Raw genomic sequence first — 17925 nt, forward strand, 5'->3', positions numbered from 1 at the left:
CTGGGGCAGTGTGTGTCTCAGTGTCCTCACTGGGCAGTGTGTGTGTCAGTGTCTCACTGGGCAGTGTGTGTGTCAGTGCTCTCACTGGGCAGTGTGTGTGTCAGTGTCTCACTGGGCAGTGTGTGTGTCAGTGTCTCACTGGGCAGTGTGTGTGTCAGTGTCTCACTGGGCAGTGTGTGTGTGTCAGTGTCTCACTGGGCAGTGTGGTGTGTCAGTGTCTCACTGGGCAGTGTGTGTGTGTCAGTGTCTCACTGGGCAGTGTGTGTGTGTCAGTGTCTCACTGGGCAGTGTGTGTGTCAGTGTCTCACTGGGCAGTGTGTGTGTCAGTGTCTCACTGGGCAGGTGTGTCAGTGTCTCACTGGGCAGTGTGTGTGTCACTGGCAGTGTGTGTCAGTGTCTCACTGGGCAGTGTGTGTGTCAGTGTCTCACTGGGCAGTGTGTGTCAGTGTCTCACTGGGCAGTGTGTGTGTCAGTGTCTCACTGGGCAGTGTGTGTGTCAGTGTCTCACTGGGCAGTGTGTGTGTGTCAGTGTCTCACTGGGCAGTGTGTGTCAGTGTCTCACTGGGCAGTGTGTGTGTGTCAGTGTCTCACTGGGCAGTGTGTGTGTGTCAGTGTCTCACTGGGCAGTGTGTGTGTCAGTGTCTCACTGGGCAGTGTGTGTGTGTCTGTGTCTCACTGGGCAGTGTGTGTGTCAGTGTCTCACTGGGCAGTGTGTGTGTCAGTGTCTCACTGGGCAGTGTGTGTCTCACTGGGCAGTGTGTGTGTCAGTGTCTCACTGGGCAGTGTGTGTGTCAGTGTCTCACTGGGCAGTGTGTGTGTCAGTGTCTCACTGGGCAGTGTGTGTGTCAGTGTCTCACTGGGCAGTGTGTGTGTGTCAGTGTCTCACTGGGCAGTGTGTGTGTCAGTGTCTCACTGGGCAGTGTGTGTGTCAGTGTCTCACTGGGCAGTGTGTGTGTGTCAGTGTCTCACTGGGCAGTGTGTGTCTCACTGGGCAGTGTGTGTGTCAGTGTCTCACTGGGCAGTGTGTGTGTCAGTGTCTCACTGGGCAGTGTGTGTGTCAGTGTCTCACTGGGCAGTGTGTGTGTGTCAGTGTCTCACTGGGCAGTGTGTGTGTCAGTGTCTCACTGGGCAGTGTGTGTGTGTCAGTGTCTCACTGGGCAGTGTGTGTGTCAGTGTCTCACTGGGCAGTGTGTGTGTCAGTGTCTCACTGGGCAGTGTGTGTGTCAGTGTCTCACTGGGCAGTGTGTGTGTCAGTGTCTCACTGGGCAGTGTGTGTGTGTGTCAGTGTCTCACTGGGCAGTGTGTGTGTCAGTGTCTCACTGGGCAGTGTGTGTGTGTCAGTGTCTCACTGGGCAGTGTGTGTGTCAGTGTCTCACTGGGCAGTGTGTGTGTGTCAGTGTCTCACTGGGCAGTGTGTGTCTCACTGGGCAGTGTGTGTGTCAGTGTCTCACTGGGCAGTGTGTGTGTCAGTGTCTCACTGGGCAGTGTGTGTGTCAGTGTCTCACTGGGCAGTGTGTGTGTGTCAGTCTCTCACTGGGCAGTGTGTGTGTCAGTCTCTCACTGGGCAGTGTGTGTGTCAGTGTCTCACTGGGCAGTGTGTGTGTCAGTGTCTCACTGGGCAGTGTGTGTGTGTCAGTGTCTCACTGGGCAGTGTGTGTGTCAGTGTCTCACTGGGCAGTGTGTGTCAGTGTCTCACTGGGCAGTGTGTGTGTCAGTGTCTCACTGGGCAGTGTGTGTCAGTGTCTCACTGGGCAGTGTGTGTGTCAGTGTCTCACTGGGCAGTGTGTGTGTCAGTGTCTCACTGGGCAGTGTGTGTGTCAGTGTTGCACTGGGCAGTGTGTGTGTCAGTGTCTCACTGGGCAGTGTGTGTGTGTCAGTGTCTCACTGGGCAGTGTGTGTGTGTCAGTCTCTCACTGGGCAGTGTGTGTGTCAGTGTCTCACTGGGCAATGTGTGTCTCTGTCTCACTGGGCAGTGTGTGTGTCAGTGTCTCACTGGGCAGTGTGTGTGTGTCAGTGTCTCACTGGGCAGTGTGTGTGTCACTGGGCAGTGTGTGTGTCAGTGTCTCACTGGGCAGTGTGTGTGTCAGTGTCTCACTGGGCAGTGTGTGTGTCAGTGTCTCACTGGGCAGTGTGTGTGTCAGTGTCTCACTGGGCAGTGTGTGTGTCAGTGTCTCACTGGGCAGTGTGTGTGTGTCAGTGTCTCACTGGGCAGTGTGTGTCAGTGTCTCACTGGGCAGTGTGTGTGTCAGTGTCTCACTGGGCAGTGTGTGTGTCAGTGTCTCACTGGGCAGTGTGTGTGTCAGTGTCTCACTGGGCAGTGTGTGTGTCAGTGTCTCACTGGGCAGTGTGTGTGTGTCAGTGTCTCACTGGGCAGTGTGTGTGTCAGTGTCTCACTGGGCAGTGTGTGTGTGTCAGTGTCTCACTGGGCAGTGTGTGTGTGTCAGTGTCTCACTGGGCAGTGTGTGTGTCAGTGTCTCACTGGGCAGTGTGTGTGTCAGTGTCTCACTGGGCAGTGTGTGTGTCAGTGTCTCACTGGGCAGTGTGTGTGTCAGTATCTCACTGGGCAGTGTGTGTGTCAGTGTCTCACTGGGCAGTGTGTGTGTCAGTGTCTCACTGGGCAGTGTGTGTGTCAGTGTCTCACTGGGCAGTGTGTGTGTGTCAGTGTCTCACTGGGCAGTGTGTGTGTCAGTGTCTCACTGGGCAGTGTGTGTGTCAGTGTCTCACTGGGCAGTGTGTGTGTGTCAGTGTCTCACTGGGCAGTGTGTGTGTCAGTGTCTCACTGGGCAGTGTGTGTGTCAGTGTCTCACTGGGCAGTGTGTGTGTGTCAGTGTCTCACTGGGCAGTGTGTGTGTCAGTGTCTCACTGGGCAGTGTGTGTGTCAGTGTCTCACTGGGCAGTGTGTGTGTGTGTCAGTGTCTCACTGGGCAGTGTGTGTGTCAGTGTCTCACTGGGCAGTGTGTGTGTGTCAGTGTCTCACTGGGCAGTGTGTGTGTCAGTGTCTCACTGGGCAGTGTGTGTGTGTCAGTGTCTCACTGGGCGGTGTGAAAGGGCGTGCCGTTGTGTCTCAGTGATAGCAGCACTGTTGCTCTCTCAGTGACTGACACTCCTTGTGTTTCAGGATATGGTTTTGTGGAGTTCCTGAGTGAGGAAGACGCTGACTACGCCATTAAGATCATGAACATGATCAAGCTGTACGGGAAGCCCATCCGTGTCAACAAGGCGTCCGCTCACAACAAGAACCTGGACGTTGGGGCAAACATCTTCATCGGCAACCTGGACCCTGAGATCGACGAGAAGCTCCTGTATGACACTTTCAGTGCCTTTGGGGTGATCCTGCAAACACCCAAGATCATGCGAGACCCCGACACGGGCAACTCAAAGGGTTATGCCTTCATCAACTTTGCCAGTTTTGATGCATCCGATGCCGCCATTGAAGCAATGAACGGGCAGTACCTGTGTAACCGACCCATCACCGTCTCCTACGCTTTTAAGAAGGATTCCAAGGGCGAACGCCACGGCTCTGCAGCCGAGCGCCTGCTGGCTGCCCAGAACCCCCTGTCGCAGGCAGACCGTCCTCACCAGCTGTTTGCTGACGCCCCCCCTCCGCAGGCTTCTCAGGGTAACGTCGTGTCCAGTCTGGCGTCAGGAGTGCCCCCTCCAGGTAATCATCCCATCTCTGGCATCCCACCGGCTGGTGCTGCCGTCCCTTGGGTCGACTGTGAGGACCCCCGTAGTCAAATTGCCCCTGGGACCACGTGTGACGGACGGGCTAGGTGATGAGTGTTGGACTGATAGCCGGACACAGGGAGGTGGGTGGGTGTTGGGCTGTACCAGGTTCTGGGAGAGGGGTGGGCGGGAGGAGACGCTGATCCTCGGGGCCAGCCCTGCAGTGTGAGGTGAGATGAAGGATAACAGCTTGAGGGAGCGGACAACTGGGCTCCAGGAGACGACCCCCCAGACAGATGTGCATCTCCCACCCCCAAGAAGTGTACGGGTCAGGGGAGGTCACAGCAGTATGACACCCCACCCCCTCCGGATCTGGGTGGTTGGGTACGGCAGGTACCCCCGGTCTGGGGCCGCCGGCCGTTTCCCTTCCTGCTGTGCTCCGTTAGCTGATGGCTCCCACGCTCTCAATAAAGAACAATCCAGCGCAGGAACAGGCCCTTCGACCCTCCAAACCCGTACCGGTCATGATACTAACCTTTGCCAAAACCCTCAGCACTTCCTCGTGCCGTATCCCTCTATACCCGTCCTATCCATGTGTTTGTCAAGATGCCTTTTGAACGCCGTTAATGTATCTGCTTCCACAGCCTCCCCTGGCCACGCGTTCCAGGCACACACCACCCTCCGCATAAAAAACCTGCCTCGCACATCTCCTCTAAACGTTACCCCACTGACCTTAAACCTCTGCCCCCTAGGGGCAGCACGGCGGCGCAGGGATTAGCACTGCGGCCTCACGGCGCCGAGGTCCCGGGTTCGAATCCCGGCTCTGGGTCACTGTCCGTGTGGAGTTTGCACATTCTCCCCGTGTCTGCGTGGGTTTCGCCCCCACACAACCCAAAGATGTGCAGGGCAGGTGGATTGGCCGCGCTAAATTGCCCCTTCATTGGAAAAAATGAATTGGGTACGCTGAATTTTAAAAAAAACGCTGCCCCCTCCTGGTGACTGACCCCTCCACCCTGGGAAAGAGTACCTGCCCATCCACTCTATCCATGCCCCTCATGATCTTGTGGACCTCTATCAGGTCGCCCCTCAACCTCCGTCATTCGAATGAAAACAGTCCGAGTCTATTCAGCCTCTCCGCACAGCGAACACCCTCCAGACCCGGCAACATCCTGGTAAACCTCCCCTGCACCCTCTCCAAAGCCTCCACGTCCTTCTGGTAGTGTGGCGACCAGAATTGTGCGCAACATTCCAAGTGCGGCCTTACCGAGGTTCCGTACAACTGCAGCCTCACTTGCCAGTTTTTATACTCGATGCCCCGTCCAATGAAGGCGAGCATTCCGTCTGCTTTCTTGACGACCTTGTCCACTTGTGTGGCCACCTTCAAAGATCTGTGGGCCTGCACGCCCAGATCTCTCTGACTTTCTGTATCCCGAAGAGTTTTACCATTTACGGTATATTTCCCCTCGATGTTAGACCGACCAAAATGCATTGCCTCACATTTCTCCGGATTAAACTCCATTTGCCATTTCTCTGCCCAAGTCGCCAACCTATCCATGTCCTGCTGTATCCTCTGACAATCCTCAACACTCTCTGCCGCTCCCACCAACCTTGGTGTCACCCGCAAACTTACCAATCAGACCGGATATATTTTCCGACAAATCATTTACTCTTCCTCACCACGTGTGGCATCTGCCTCCCCTCCCTCCCTCCCTCCCTCTCTCGCTCTCTCCCTCCCTCCTTCCCTCCCTCTCTCCTTCCGTCGCTCTCTCCCTCCCTCCTTCCCTCCCTCTCTCCTTCCCTCGCTCCCTCCCTCCCTCCTTCCCTCCCTCTCTCCTTCCCTCGCTCCCTCCCTCCCTCCTTCCCTCCCTCTGTCTCTCGCTCTCGCCCTCTCTCGCTCCCTCCTTCCCTCCCTCTCTCGCTCTCTCCCTCCCTCCCTCTCTCGCTCTCTCCCTCCCTCCTTCCCTCCCTCTCTCGCTCTCTCTCTCCCTCCCTCCCTTTCTCGCTCTCTCTCTCCCTCCCTCCCTCCTTCCCTCCCTCTCTCTCTCGCTCTCGCCCTCCCTCCCTCCTTCCCTCGCTCTCTCCCTCCCTCCTTCCCTCGCTCTCTCCCTCCCTCCTTCCCTCGCTCTCTCCCTCCCTCCTTCCCTCCCTCTCTCGCTCTCTCCCTCCCTCCTTCCCTCCCTCTCTCGCTCCCTCACTCCCTCCCTCCTTCTCACTCCCTCCTTCCCTCCCTTCCGCCCCTCCCTTCCTCCCCTCCCTTCCTCCCCTCGCTGCTGTCTCTAAATGTCTCTCTCCCGTACCAGCCTCCCCGAACAGGCGCTGGAATGTGGCGACTAGGGGCCTTTCACAGTAACTTCATTTGAAGCCTACTTGTGACCATAAGCAATTATTATAGGGGCTGGTTTAGCTCACTGGGCTAAATCGCTGGCTTTGAAAGCAGACCAAGGCAGGCCAGCAGCACGGTGCAATTCCCGTACCAGCCTCCCCGAACAGGCGCCGGAATGTGGCGACTAGGGGCTTTTCACAGTCACTTCATTTGAAGCCTACTTGTGACAATAAGCGATTTTCATTTTTTCAATTTCTCTCTCTTGCAGGTATGCCTCACCCAGGAACATTCCCACCTCCAGTGCCCCCACCAGGAGCGTTGCCCCCGGGGATGCCTCCAGCGATGCCGCCGCCAATGCCGCCCAGTACGTCTGCGCCGGGACCACCATCGTCTGGCCCACCAGGCTCCACACCTCACCACGTGGGACCACACTTCCCCCCCGGGGCTATGCCCCCGCACGGTGAGTATCGCAACTCCTCTCTTTCGCTATGTGACCCTGACCCCACAGGGGTCGGTGATATTGATCGCTGCTGACCCCACAGGGGTCGGTGATATTGATCGCTGCTGACCCCACAGGGGTTATTGATATTGATCGCTGCTGACCTCACAGGGGTCGGTGATATTGATCGCTGCTGACCCCACAGGGGTTATTGATATTGATCGCTGCTGACCTCACAGGGGTCGGTGATATTGATCGCTGCTGACCCCACAGGGGTTATTGATATTGATCGCTGCTGACCCCACAGGGGTTATTGATATTGATCGCTGCTGACCCCACAGGGGTCGGTGATATTGATCGCTGCTGACCCCACAGGGGTCGGTGATATTGATCACTGCTGACCCCACTGGGGTCGGTGATATTAATCGCTGCTGACCCCACAGGGGTTATTGATATTGATCGCTGCTGACCCCACAGGGGTCGGTGATATTGATCGCTGCTGACCCCACAGGGGTTATTGATATTGATCGCTGCTGACCCCACTGGGGTCGGTGATATTGATCGCTGCTGACCCCACAGGGGTTATTGATATTGATCGCTGCTGACCCCACAGGGGTCGGTGATATTGATCGCTGCTGACCCCACAGGGGTCGGTGATATTGATCGCTGCTGACCCCACAGGGGTCGGTGATATTGATCACTGCTGTCCCCACAGGGGTTGGTGATATTGATCACTGCTGACCCCACAGGAGTCGGTGATATTGATCACTGCTGACCCCACAGGGCTTGGTGATATTGATCGCTGCTGACCCCACTGGGGTCGGTGATATTGATCACTGCTGACCCCTCAGGGGTTATTGATATTGATCGCTGCTGACCCCACTGGGGTCGGTGATATTGATCACTGCTGACCCCACTGGGGTCGGTGATATTGATCACTGTTGACCCCTCAGGGGTCGGTGATAGTGATCACTGCTGACCCCACTGGGGTCGGTGATATTGATCACTGCTGACCCCTCAGGGGTCGGTGATAGTGATCACTGCTGACCCCACTGGGGTCGGTGATATTGATCGCTGCTGACCCCACAGGGGTCGGTGATATTGATCACTGCTGACCCCACAGGGGTCGGTGATATTGATCACTGCTGACCCCACGGGGGTCGCTGATATTGATCGCTGCTGACCCCACAGGGGTCGGTGATATTGATCGCTGCTGACCCCACAGGGGTTATTGATATTGATCGCTGCTGACCCCACAGGGTTCGGTGATATTGATCACTGCTGACCCCACAGGGGTCGGTGATATTGATCGCTGCTGACCCCACAGGAGTTATTGATATTGATCGCTGCTGACCCCACTGGGGTCGGTGATATTGATCGCTGCTGACCCCACAGGGGTCGGTGATATTGATCACTGCTGACCCCACAGGAGTCGGTGATATTGATCACTGCTGTCCCCACAGGGGTTATTGATATTGATCGCTGCTGACCCCACTGGGGTCGGTGATATTGATCGCTGCTGACCCCACAGGGGTCGGTGATATTGATCGCTGCTGTCCCCACAGGGGTCGGTGATATTGATCACTGCTGACCCCACTGGGGTCAGTGATATTGATCGCTGCTGACCCCACAGGGGTCGGTGATATTGATCGCTGCTGTTCCCACAGGGGTCGGTGATATTGATCACTGCTGACCCCACTGGGGTCGGTGATATTGATCGCTGCTGACCCCACAGGGGTCGGTGATATTGATCACTGCTGACCCCACAGGGGTCGGTGATATTGATCGCTGCTGACCCCACAGGGGTCGGTGATATTGATCACTGCTGACCCCACAGGGGTCGGTGATATTGATCGCTGCTGACCCCACAGGGGTCGGTGATATTGATCACTGCTGACCCCACAGGGGTCGGTGATATTGATCACTGCTGACCCCACAGGGGTTGGTGATATTGATCACTGCTGACCCCACAGGGGTCGGTGATATTGATCACTGCTGTCCCCACAGGGGTTGGTGATATTGATCACTGCTGACCCCACTGGGGTCGGTGATATTGATCGCTGCTGACCCCACAGGGGTCGGTGATATTGTTCACTGCTGACCCCACGGGTTATTGATATTGATCGCTGCTGACCCCACAGGGGTCGGTGATATTGATCACTGCTGACCCCACAGGGGTCGGTGATATTGATCGCTGCTGACCCCACCGGGGTAATTGATATTGATCGCTGCTGACCCCACAGGGGTCGGTGATATTGATCACTGCTGACCCCACAGGGGTCGGTGATATTGATCACTGCTGACCCCACAGGGGTCGGTGATATTGATCACTGCTGACCCCACAGTGGTCGGTGATATTGATCACTGCTGACCCCACAGGGGTCGGTGATATTGATCGCTGCTGACCCCACAGGGGTCGGTGATATTGATCGCTGCTGACCCCACAGGGCTCGGTGATATTGATCGCTGCTGACCCCACAGGGCTCGGTGATATTGATCGCTGCTGACTCCTGTCCCTGCGGCCGTCTAAGTTGCTGATATAATGTCTCTTTCTCTCTCTCTCTCCAGGAATGCACCCGATGCAGGTGCCTCACCATGGACCACACAGCATGTCTCCTCTATCCGGTGGGCCGGCACAGAACACTCCACACCGACCACCGCCTCCTGGCATGCAGCATCACAACCCCCCGCCCATGGTGATGCCTCCTCGCGGACCCCCGTTTGGACATCACATGGGTAAGGAGCGGTGGCTTCAAAATCGATTGGCAGCGGTTGTTGCCCAGGTTGTGGTGAAACACCCTCACTGTGAGTGGGCAGGGTTGAAAGTGTCAGCGCATGCTGAGGAAACTATTAAAGCCAGAAATGCCGGATGTTTATTAATAGAGCAATAGAATAAAGTACCGTAGCTCCGTTAAGCAGTTAATAAATCCCTGCTGAGGTTTCAGCTGGTGTACCAGAGGTCCGTTCTGGGCCCCGCACTTCAGGCAATATGTCAAGGTCTCGGAGAGGGTGCGGAGGAGAATGGGGCTGGGGATGAAGGACTCCAGCTCGTGTGGGATTATTTTGCAGAGAAGGTTAAGGGGGGACGTTCAAATCGAGGTGTTCACAATAATGTGGGATTTGGATCGAGTAAATGAGGCGAAAGTGGCTGTAGAGAATGGAAAACAGATTGAAGAGAATTGGTTTAAGGAGTGGGGGGAAAGTTTTGTTTACTCGGGAGTTGCTTTGATCTGGTGGTCGCTGCCTAAAGATTGAAGCAGATTGAACAGGGAGTTCCGAATCGGGAATGAAGTCGCCACCACTACAGCACCGTCGCCTGTCTATACGCGTCCCGTCGCTGGGCGGGGCCGAGGTCCTCTCGCTGGGCGGGGCTGAGGTCCTCTCGCTGGGCGGGGCTGAGGTCCTGTCGCTGGGCGGGGCCGAGGTCCCGTCGCTGGGCGGGGCCGAGGTCCTCTCGCTGGGCGGGGCTGAGGTCCTCTCGCTGGGCGGGGCTGAGGTCCTGTCGCTGGGCGGGGCTGAGGTCCCGTCGCTGGGCGGGGCTGAGAACCTGTCGCTGGGCGGGGCTCAGGTCCTGTCACTGGGCGGGGCTGAGGTCCTCTCGCTGGGCGGGGCTGAGGTCCCGTCGCTGGGCGGGGCTGAGGTCCCGTCGCTGGGCGGGGCTCAGGTCCTGTCGCTGGGCGGGGCTGAGGTCCTGACGCTGGGCGGGGCTGAGGTCCTCGCGCTGGGCGGGGCTGAGGTCCCGTCGCTGGGCGGGGCTGAGGTCCCGTCGCTGGGCGGGGCTGAGGTCCCGTCGCTGGGCGGGGCTCAGGTCCCGTCGCTGGGCGGGGCTGAGGTCCTGTCGCTGGGCGGGGCCGATGTCCTCTCGCTGGGCGGGGCTCAGGTCCTGTCACTGGGTGTGGCTGAGGTCCCGTCGCTGGGCGGGGCTGAGGTCCCGTCGCTGGGCGGGGCTGAGGTCCCGTCGCTGGGCGGGGCTGAGGTCCCGTCGCTGGGCGGGGCTGAGGTCCCGTCGCTGGGCGGGGCTGAGGTCCTGTCACTGGGCGGGGCTGAGGTCCTCTCGCTGGGCGGGGCTGAGGTCCTGTCACTGGGCGGGGCTGAGGTCCTCTCGCTGGGCGGGGCTGAGGTCCTGTCGCTGGGCGAGGCTGAGGTCCCGTCGCTGGGCGGGGCTGAGGTCCCGTCGCTGGGCGGGGCTGAGGTCCCGTCGCTGGGCGGGGCTGAGGTCCCGTCGCTGGGCGGGGCTGAGGTCCCGTCGCTGGGCGGGGCTGAGGTCCCGTCGCTGGGCGGGGCCGAGGTCCTCTCGCCGGGCGGGGCCGAGGTCCCGTCGCCGGGCGGGGCTGAGGTCCTCTCGCTGGGCGGGGCTGAGGTCCTCGCGCTGGGCGGGGCTCAGGTCCTGTCACTGGTCGGGGCTGAGGTCCTCTCGCTGGGCGGGGCTGAGGTCCTCTCGCTGGGCGGGGCTGAGGTCCTCTCGCTGGGCGGGGCTGAGGTCCTCTCGCTGGGCGGGGCTGAGGTCCTCTCGCTGGGCGGGGCTGAGGTCCTGTCACTGGGCGGGGCTGAGGTCCTGTCGCTGGGCGGGGCTGAGGTCCTCTCGCTGGGCGGGGCTGAGGTCCTCTCGCTGGGCGGGGCTGAGGTCCTCTCGCTGGGCGGGGCTGAGGTCCTCTCGCTGGGTGGGGCTGAGGTCCTCTCGCTGGGCGGGGCTGAGGTCCTGTCGCTGGGCGGGGCTGAGGTCCTCTCGCTGGGCGGGGCTGAGGTCCTCGCGCTGGGCGGGGCCGAGGTCCTCTCGCTGGGCGGGGCTGAGGTCCTCGCGCTGGGCGGGGCCGAGGTCCTCTCGCTGGGCGGGGCTCAGGTCCTGTCGCTGGGCGGGGCTCAGGTCCTGTCGCTGGGCGGGACCGAGGTCCTCGCGCTGGGCGGGGCCGAGGTCCTCGCGCTGGGCGGGGCGGAGGTCCTCTCACTGGGCGGGGCTGAGGTCCTCGCGCTGGGCGGGGCCGAGGTCCTCTCGCTGGGCGGGGCTCAGGTCCTGTCGCTGGGCGGGGCTGAGGTCCTCTCGCTGGGCGGGGCTCAGGTCCTGTCGCTGGGCGGGGCTGAGGTCCTGTCACTGGGCGGGGCTGAGGTCCTCGCGCTGGGCGGGGCTGAGGTCCGCTCGCTGGGCGGGGCTGAGGTCCTGTCGCTGGGCGGGGCTGAGGTCCTCGCGCTGGGCGGGGCTGAGGTCCGCTCGCTGGGCGGGGCTGAGGTCCTGTCGCCGGGCGGGGCCGAGGTCCTGTCGCCGGGCGGGGCCGAGGTCCTGTCGCCGGGCGGGGCCGAGGTCCTGTCGCCGGGCGGGGCTCAGGTCCTGTCGCTGGGCGGGGCTCAGGTCCTGTCGCTGGGCGGGGCTGAGGTCCTGTCGCTGGGCGGGGCTGAGGTCCTGTCGCTGGGCGGGGCTGAGGTCCTGTCGCTGGGCGGGGCTGAGGTCCTGTCGCTGGGCGGGGCTGAGGTCCTGTCGCTGGGCGGGGCTGAGGTCCTCGCGCTGGGCGGGGCCGAGGTCCTCGCGCTGGGCGGGGCCGAGGTCCTCGCGCTGGGCGGGGCCGAGGTCCTCGCGCTGGGCGGGGCTCAGGTCCTGGCGCTGGGCGGGGCTGAGGTCCTGGCGCTGGGCGGGGCTGAGGTCCTGGCGCTGGGCGGGGCTGAGGTCCTCTCGCTGGGTGGGGCTGAGGTCCTCTCGCTGGGCGGGGCTGAGGTCCTGTCGCTGGGCGGGGCTGAGGTCCTCACTGGGCGGGGCTGAGGTCCTCACTGGGCGGGGCTGAGGTCCTCACTGGGCGGGGCTGAGGTCCTGTCGCTGGGCGGGGCTGAGGTCCTCTCGCTGGGCGGGGCTGAGGTCCTCTCGCTGGGCGGGGCTGAGGTCCTGTCGCTGGGCGGGGCTGAGGTCCTCTCGCTGGGCGGGGCCGAGGTCCTGTCGCCGGGCGGGGCTGAGGTCCTGTCGCCGGGCGGGGCTGAGGTCCTCTCGCTGGGTGGGGCTGAGGTCCTGTCGCTGGGCGGGGCCGAGGTCCTGTCGCTGGGCGGGGCCGAGGTCCTGTCGCTGGGCGGGGCCGAGGTCCTGTCGCTGGGCGGGGCCGAGGTCCTCTCGCTGGGCGAGGCCGAGGCCCTGTCGCTGGGCGGGGCTGAGGTCCTGTCGCTGGGCGGGGCTGAGGTCCCGTCGCTGGGCGGGGCTGAGGTCCTCTCGCCGGGCGGGGCTGAGGTCCTCTCGCCGGGCGGGGCTGAGGTCCTGTCGCCGGGCGGGGCTGAGTTCCTCTCGCTGGGCGGGGCTGAGGTCCTGTCACTGGGCGGGGCTGAGGTCCTCTCGCTGGGCGGGGCCGAGGTCCTCTCGCTGGGCGGGGCCGAGGTCCTGTCGCTGGGCGGGGCTGTGGTGGTTGAGGTCCTCTCGCTGGGCGGGGCTGAGGTCCTCTCGCTGGGCGGGGCCGAGGTCCTGTCGCTGGGCGGGGCTGTGGTGGTTGAGGTCCTCTCGCTGGGCGGGGCTGAGGTCCTCTCGCTGGGCGGGGCCGAGGTCCTGTCGCTGGGCGGGGCTGAGGTCCTCTCGCTGGGCGGGGCTGAGGTCCTCTCGCTGGGCGGGGCCGAGGTCCTCTCGCTGGGCGGGGCCGAGGTCCTCTCGCTGGGCGGGGCCGAGGTCCTCTCGCTGGGCGGGGCCGAGGTCCTGTCGCTGGGCGGGGCCGAGGTCCTGTCGCTGGGCGGGGCCGAGGTCCTGTCGCTGGGCGGGGCCGAGGTCCTGTCGCTGGGCGGGGCCGAGGTCCTCTCGCTGGGCGGGGCCGAGGTCCTCTCGCTGGGCGGGGCCGAGGTCCTGTCGCTGGGCGGGGCTGAGGTCCTGTCGCTGGGCGGGGCTGAGGTCCTCTCGCTGGGCGGGGCCGAGGTCCCCTCGCTGGGCGGGGCCGAGGTCCTGTCGCTGGGCGGGGCTGAGGTCCTGTCACTGGGCGGGGCTGAGGTCCTGTCACTGGGCGGGGCTGAGGTCCTCTCGCTGGGCGGGGCTGAGGTCCTGTCGCTGGGCGGGGCTGAGGTCCTGTCGCTGGGCGGGGCTGAGGTCCTGTCGCTGGGCGGGGCCGAGGTCCTGTCGCTGGGCGGGGCCGAGGTCCTGTCGCTGGGCGGGGCCGAGGTCCTGTCGCTGGGCGGGGCCGAGGTCCTGTCGCTGGGCGGGGCCGAGGTCCTCTCGCTGGGCGGGGCCGAGGTCCTGTCGCTGGGCGGGGCTGAGGTCCTCTCGCTGGGCGGGGCCGAGGTCCTCTCGCTGGGCGGGGCCGAGGTCCTGTCGCTGGGCGGGGCTGAGGTCCTCTCGCTGGGCGGGGCTGAGATCCTGTCGCTGGGCGGGGCTGAGGTCCTGTCACTGGGCGGGGCTGTGGTGGTTGAGGTCCTCTCGCTGGGCGGGCCGGTGGGGCAGGGGTATACCCTGGTGGATGGTCTGAGGTTAAGCAGCGGGAGTGGTTCTCTGCGCGGGAGTGAGGTGGGACCGGGCGGGAGTGAGGTGGGACCGGGCGGGAGTGAGGTGGGGCCGGGCGGGAGTGAGGTGGGACCGGGCGGGAGAGAGGTGGGACCGGGCGGGAGCGAGGTGGGACCGGGCGGGAGCGAGGTGGGACCGGGCGGGAGCGAGGTGGGACCGGGCGGGAGCGAGGTGGGACCGGGCGGGAGCGAGGTGGGACCGGGCGGGAGCGAGGTGGGACCGGGCGGGAGCGAGGTGGGACCGGGCGGGAGCGAGGTGGGACCGGGCGGGAGCGAGGTGGGACCGGGCGGGAGCGAGGTGGGACCGGGCGGGAGCGAGGTGGGACCGGGCGGGAGCGAGGTGGGACCGGGCGGGAGCGAGGTGGGACCGGGCGGGAGCGAGGTGGGACCGGGCGGGAGCGAGGTGGGACCGGGCGGGAGCGAGGTGGGACCGGGCGGGAGCGAGGTGGGACTGCGCGATGCGCCTGGTGTGGAAGCTGTGTTGTAACAAATGTGCATTTCTCTCTCTCTGTCCGCTCCAGGCCCCCCCCTACATGGAATGCGTGGACCTCCTCCTCCGATGCCCCCGCCTGGTTTCAATGGCCCTCCTCGTCCACCCCACTTTGGATTTGCTCGGGGCCCCCTCATGCCGCCACGAGGCGGTGCCAGGTTACCGATGCCACCTCGAGGGTTACCGCGAGGTCCCCTCCAGCCCCAATAGGAAGGGGCAGTGGCACAGAGACATTGCCGGCTGCCACACTGACTGAGTTTGTTTGTAAGCAACTATTTGTGGACACGGGACTATCGGGTAGCAAGATGTTAACGGGACCTGTTTATCGCAAGGGGATTACAGCAACAGCTTCAAAATCCGTCACGTCACCGGTTGAAGCAAGAATTTAGAATCCATGGCTCCTGAGGATGGTTTCTGCGGATTGAGTGTGCTGTGGTCACTGGGGGGGGCGTCGGGGAGAGAGTGTGCGATGTGGTCACTGGGGGGCGTCGGGGAGAGAGCGTGCGATGTGGTCACTGGGGGGCGTCGGGGAGAGAGCGTGCGATGTGGTCACAGGGGGGCGTCGGGGAGAGAGCGTGCGATGTGGTCACTGGGGGGCGTCGGGGAGAGAGCGTGCGATGTGGTCACTGGGGGGCGTCGGGGAGAGAGCGTGCGATGTGGTCACTGGGGGGCGTCGGGGAGAGAGCGTGCGATGTGGTCACTGGGGGGTGTTGGAGAGAGAGCCGTGCGATGTGGTCACTGGGGGGTGTTGGAGAGAGAGCCGAGCGATGTGGTCACTGGGGAGTGTTGGAGAGAGAGCCGTGCGATGTGGTCACTGGGGGGTGTTGGAGAGAGAGCCGTGCGATGTGGTCACTGGGGGGTGTTGGAGAGAGAGCCGTGCGATGTGGTCACTGGGGGGTGTTGGAGAGAGAGCCGTGCGATGTGGTCACTGGGGGGTGTTGGAGAGAGAGCCGTGCGATGTGGTCACTGGGGGGTGTTGGAGAGAGAGCCGTGCGATGTGGTCACGGGGGGGTATTGGAGAGAGAGCCGTGCGATGTGGTCACTGGGGGGTGTTGGAGAGAGAGCGTGCGATGTGGTCACTGGGGGGTATTGGAGAGAGAGCCGTGCGATGTGGTCACTGGGGGGTGTTGGAGAGAGAGCCGTGCGATGTGGTCACTCGGGGTGTTGGAGAGTGAGCGTGCGATGTGGCCACTGGGGGGTGTTGGAGAGAGAGCCGTGCGATGTGGTCACTGGGGGGTGTTGGAGAGAGAGCCGTGCGATGTGGTCACTGGGGGGTGTTGGAGAGAGAGCCGTGCGATGTGGTCACTGGGGGGTGTTGGAGAGAGAGCCGTGCGATGTGGTCACTGGGGGGTGTTGGAGAGAGAGCCGTGCGATGTGGTCACTGGGGGGTGTCGGGGAGAGAGCGTGCGATGTGGTCACTGGGGGGGGTGTCGGGGAGAGAGCGTGCGATGTGGTCACTGGGGGGTGTTGGAGAGAGAGCCGTGCGATGTGGTCACTGGGGGGTGTCGGGGGAGAGAGCGTGCGATGTGGTCACTGGGGGGGGTGTCGGGGAGAGAGCGTGCGATGTGGTCACTGGGGGGTGTTGGAGAGAGAGCCGAGCGATGTGGTCACTGGGGGGTGTTGGAGAGAGAGCCGTGCGATGTGGTCACTGGGGGGTGTTGGAGAGAGAGCCGAGCGATGTGGTCACTGGGGGGTGTTGGAGAGAGAGCCGTGCGATGTGGTCACTGGGGGGGGCGTCGGAGAGAGAGCCGTGCGATGTGGTCACTGGGGGGTGTTGGAGAGAGAGCCGTGCGATGTGGTCACTGGGGGGTGTTGGAGAGAGAGCCGAGCGATGTGGTCACTGGGGGGTGTTGGAGAGAGAGCCGTGCGATGTGGGGCCCACATCAATCCGGGCTGCGAATAGCATTAGGGAAAAAAAGTCCGTTTGTGTCCAATTAATATTCTGCTTCGTTCTATAAATCTATGTTTTCATCGCTACCACTGATTCCATGAACTTTTTTCAAATAAATATTAAAAGGTCTTTAATAAAACTTGTTTTTCAATATAATTTGGAGTTTATTCTGCAATTACTCGAGAAGCAACACTCTCACTGGCGGACAAGATCTCAGCCGCGGTGGGACCAGTCACTGAGAAACTTCCATCATTTGGGTGGCGCAGTGGTTAGCACTGCTGCCTCACGGCGCCGAGGTCCTGGGTTCGATCCCGGCTCTGGGTCACTGTCCGTGTGGAGTTTGCACATTCTCCCCGTGTTTGCGTGGGTTTTGCCCCCACAACCCAAAGATATGCAGGGTAGGTGGATTGGCCGCGCTGAATTGCCCCTTAATTGGAATTTTCTTTTTAAAACATACTTCCATCAAGTCACCCCACACTCTTGTAAACTCCAAGTTTGTCCAATCTTTCCTCCTAAGACAAACTCTGGGAGCATCGCACAATTAGTTAGGCACGACCTGCCCTTTATGAACCCATGCTGCGTCTGCCCAATGGGACAATTTCCATCCAGATGCCTCGCTATTTCTTCCTTGATGATAGATTCCAGCATCTTCCCTACTACCGAAGTTAAGCTCACTGGCCTATAATTACCCGCTTTCTAACTACCTCCTTTTTTAAACAGTGGTGTCACGTTTGCTAATTTCCAATCCGCCGGGACCACCCCAGAGTCTAGTGAATTTTGGTAAATTATCACTCGTGCATTTGCAATTTCCCTAGCCATCTCTTTTAGCACTCTGGGATGCATTCCATCAGGGCCAGGAGACTTGTCTACCTTTAGCCCCATTAGCTTGCCCATCACTACCTCCTTAGTGATAACAATCCTCTCAAGGTCCTCACCTGTCATAGCCTCATTTCCATCAGTCACTGGCATGTTATTTGTGTCTTCCACTGTGAAGACCGACCCAAAAAACCTGTTCAGTTCCTCAGCCATTTCCTCATCTCCCATTATTAAATCTCCCTTCTCATCCTCTAAAGGACCAACCTTTACCTTAGCCACTCTTTTTTTGTTTTATGTATTTGTAGAAACTTTTACTATCTGTTTTTATATTCTGAGCAAGTTTACTCTCATCTTTGGGTTGTTGGTGTGAGACACGGGGAGAATGTGCAAACTCCACACGGACAGTTTGCCTACCACTGACGTCAAGCTCACAGGTCTATAATTCCCTGGATTATCCCTGCTACCCTTCTTAAACAAAGGGACAACATTAGCAATTCTCCAGTCCTCCGGGACCTCACCCATGCTCAAGGATGCTGCAAAGATATCTGTTGAAGGACCCAGCTATTTCGTCCCTCGCTGCCCTCAGTAACCTGGGATAGATCCCATCCGGACCTGGGGACTTGTCCACCTTAATGCCTTTTAGAATACCCAAAACTTCCCCCTTCCTTACGCCGACTTGACCTAGAGTATTTAAACATCCATCCCTAGCCTCAACATCCGTCATGTCCCTCTCCTTGGTGAATACCGATGCAAAATACTCATTAAGAATCTCACCCATTTCCTCTGACTCCACGCATAAATTCCCTCTTTTGTCTTTGAGTGGGCCAATCCTTTCTCTAGTTACCCTCTTGCTC

General features: G+C 61.2%; 1 protein-coding gene across 1 annotated transcript in view; it reads left to right on the forward strand.

Moving 5' to 3' along the window:
* Positions 1 to 14857, forward strand: part of LOC140402893 (uncharacterized) — a gene marked incomplete at its 5' end in the record, with an annotated part of 15479 nt that extends 622 nt beyond the window's left edge. Inside the window, 4 exons of the mRNA XM_072490520.1 lie at positions 3119 to 3661; positions 6258 to 6449; positions 8997 to 9164; positions 14396 to 14857. Of these exons, the coding sequence (XP_072346621.1) occupies positions 3119 to 3661; positions 6258 to 6449; positions 8997 to 9164; positions 14396 to 14574 (1082 nt within the window). The remainder of the gene's footprint in view (positions 1 to 3118; positions 3662 to 6257; positions 6450 to 8996; positions 9165 to 14395) is intronic.
* Between the last annotated feature and the right edge of the window lie 3068 nt (positions 14858 to 17925).

Source organism: Scyliorhinus torazame, chromosome 26, assembly GCF_047496885.1.
Source record: "Scyliorhinus torazame isolate Kashiwa2021f chromosome 26, sScyTor2.1, whole genome shotgun sequence".
Lineage (NCBI taxonomy): Eukaryota > Metazoa > Chordata > Chondrichthyes > Carcharhiniformes > Scyliorhinidae > Scyliorhinus > Scyliorhinus torazame.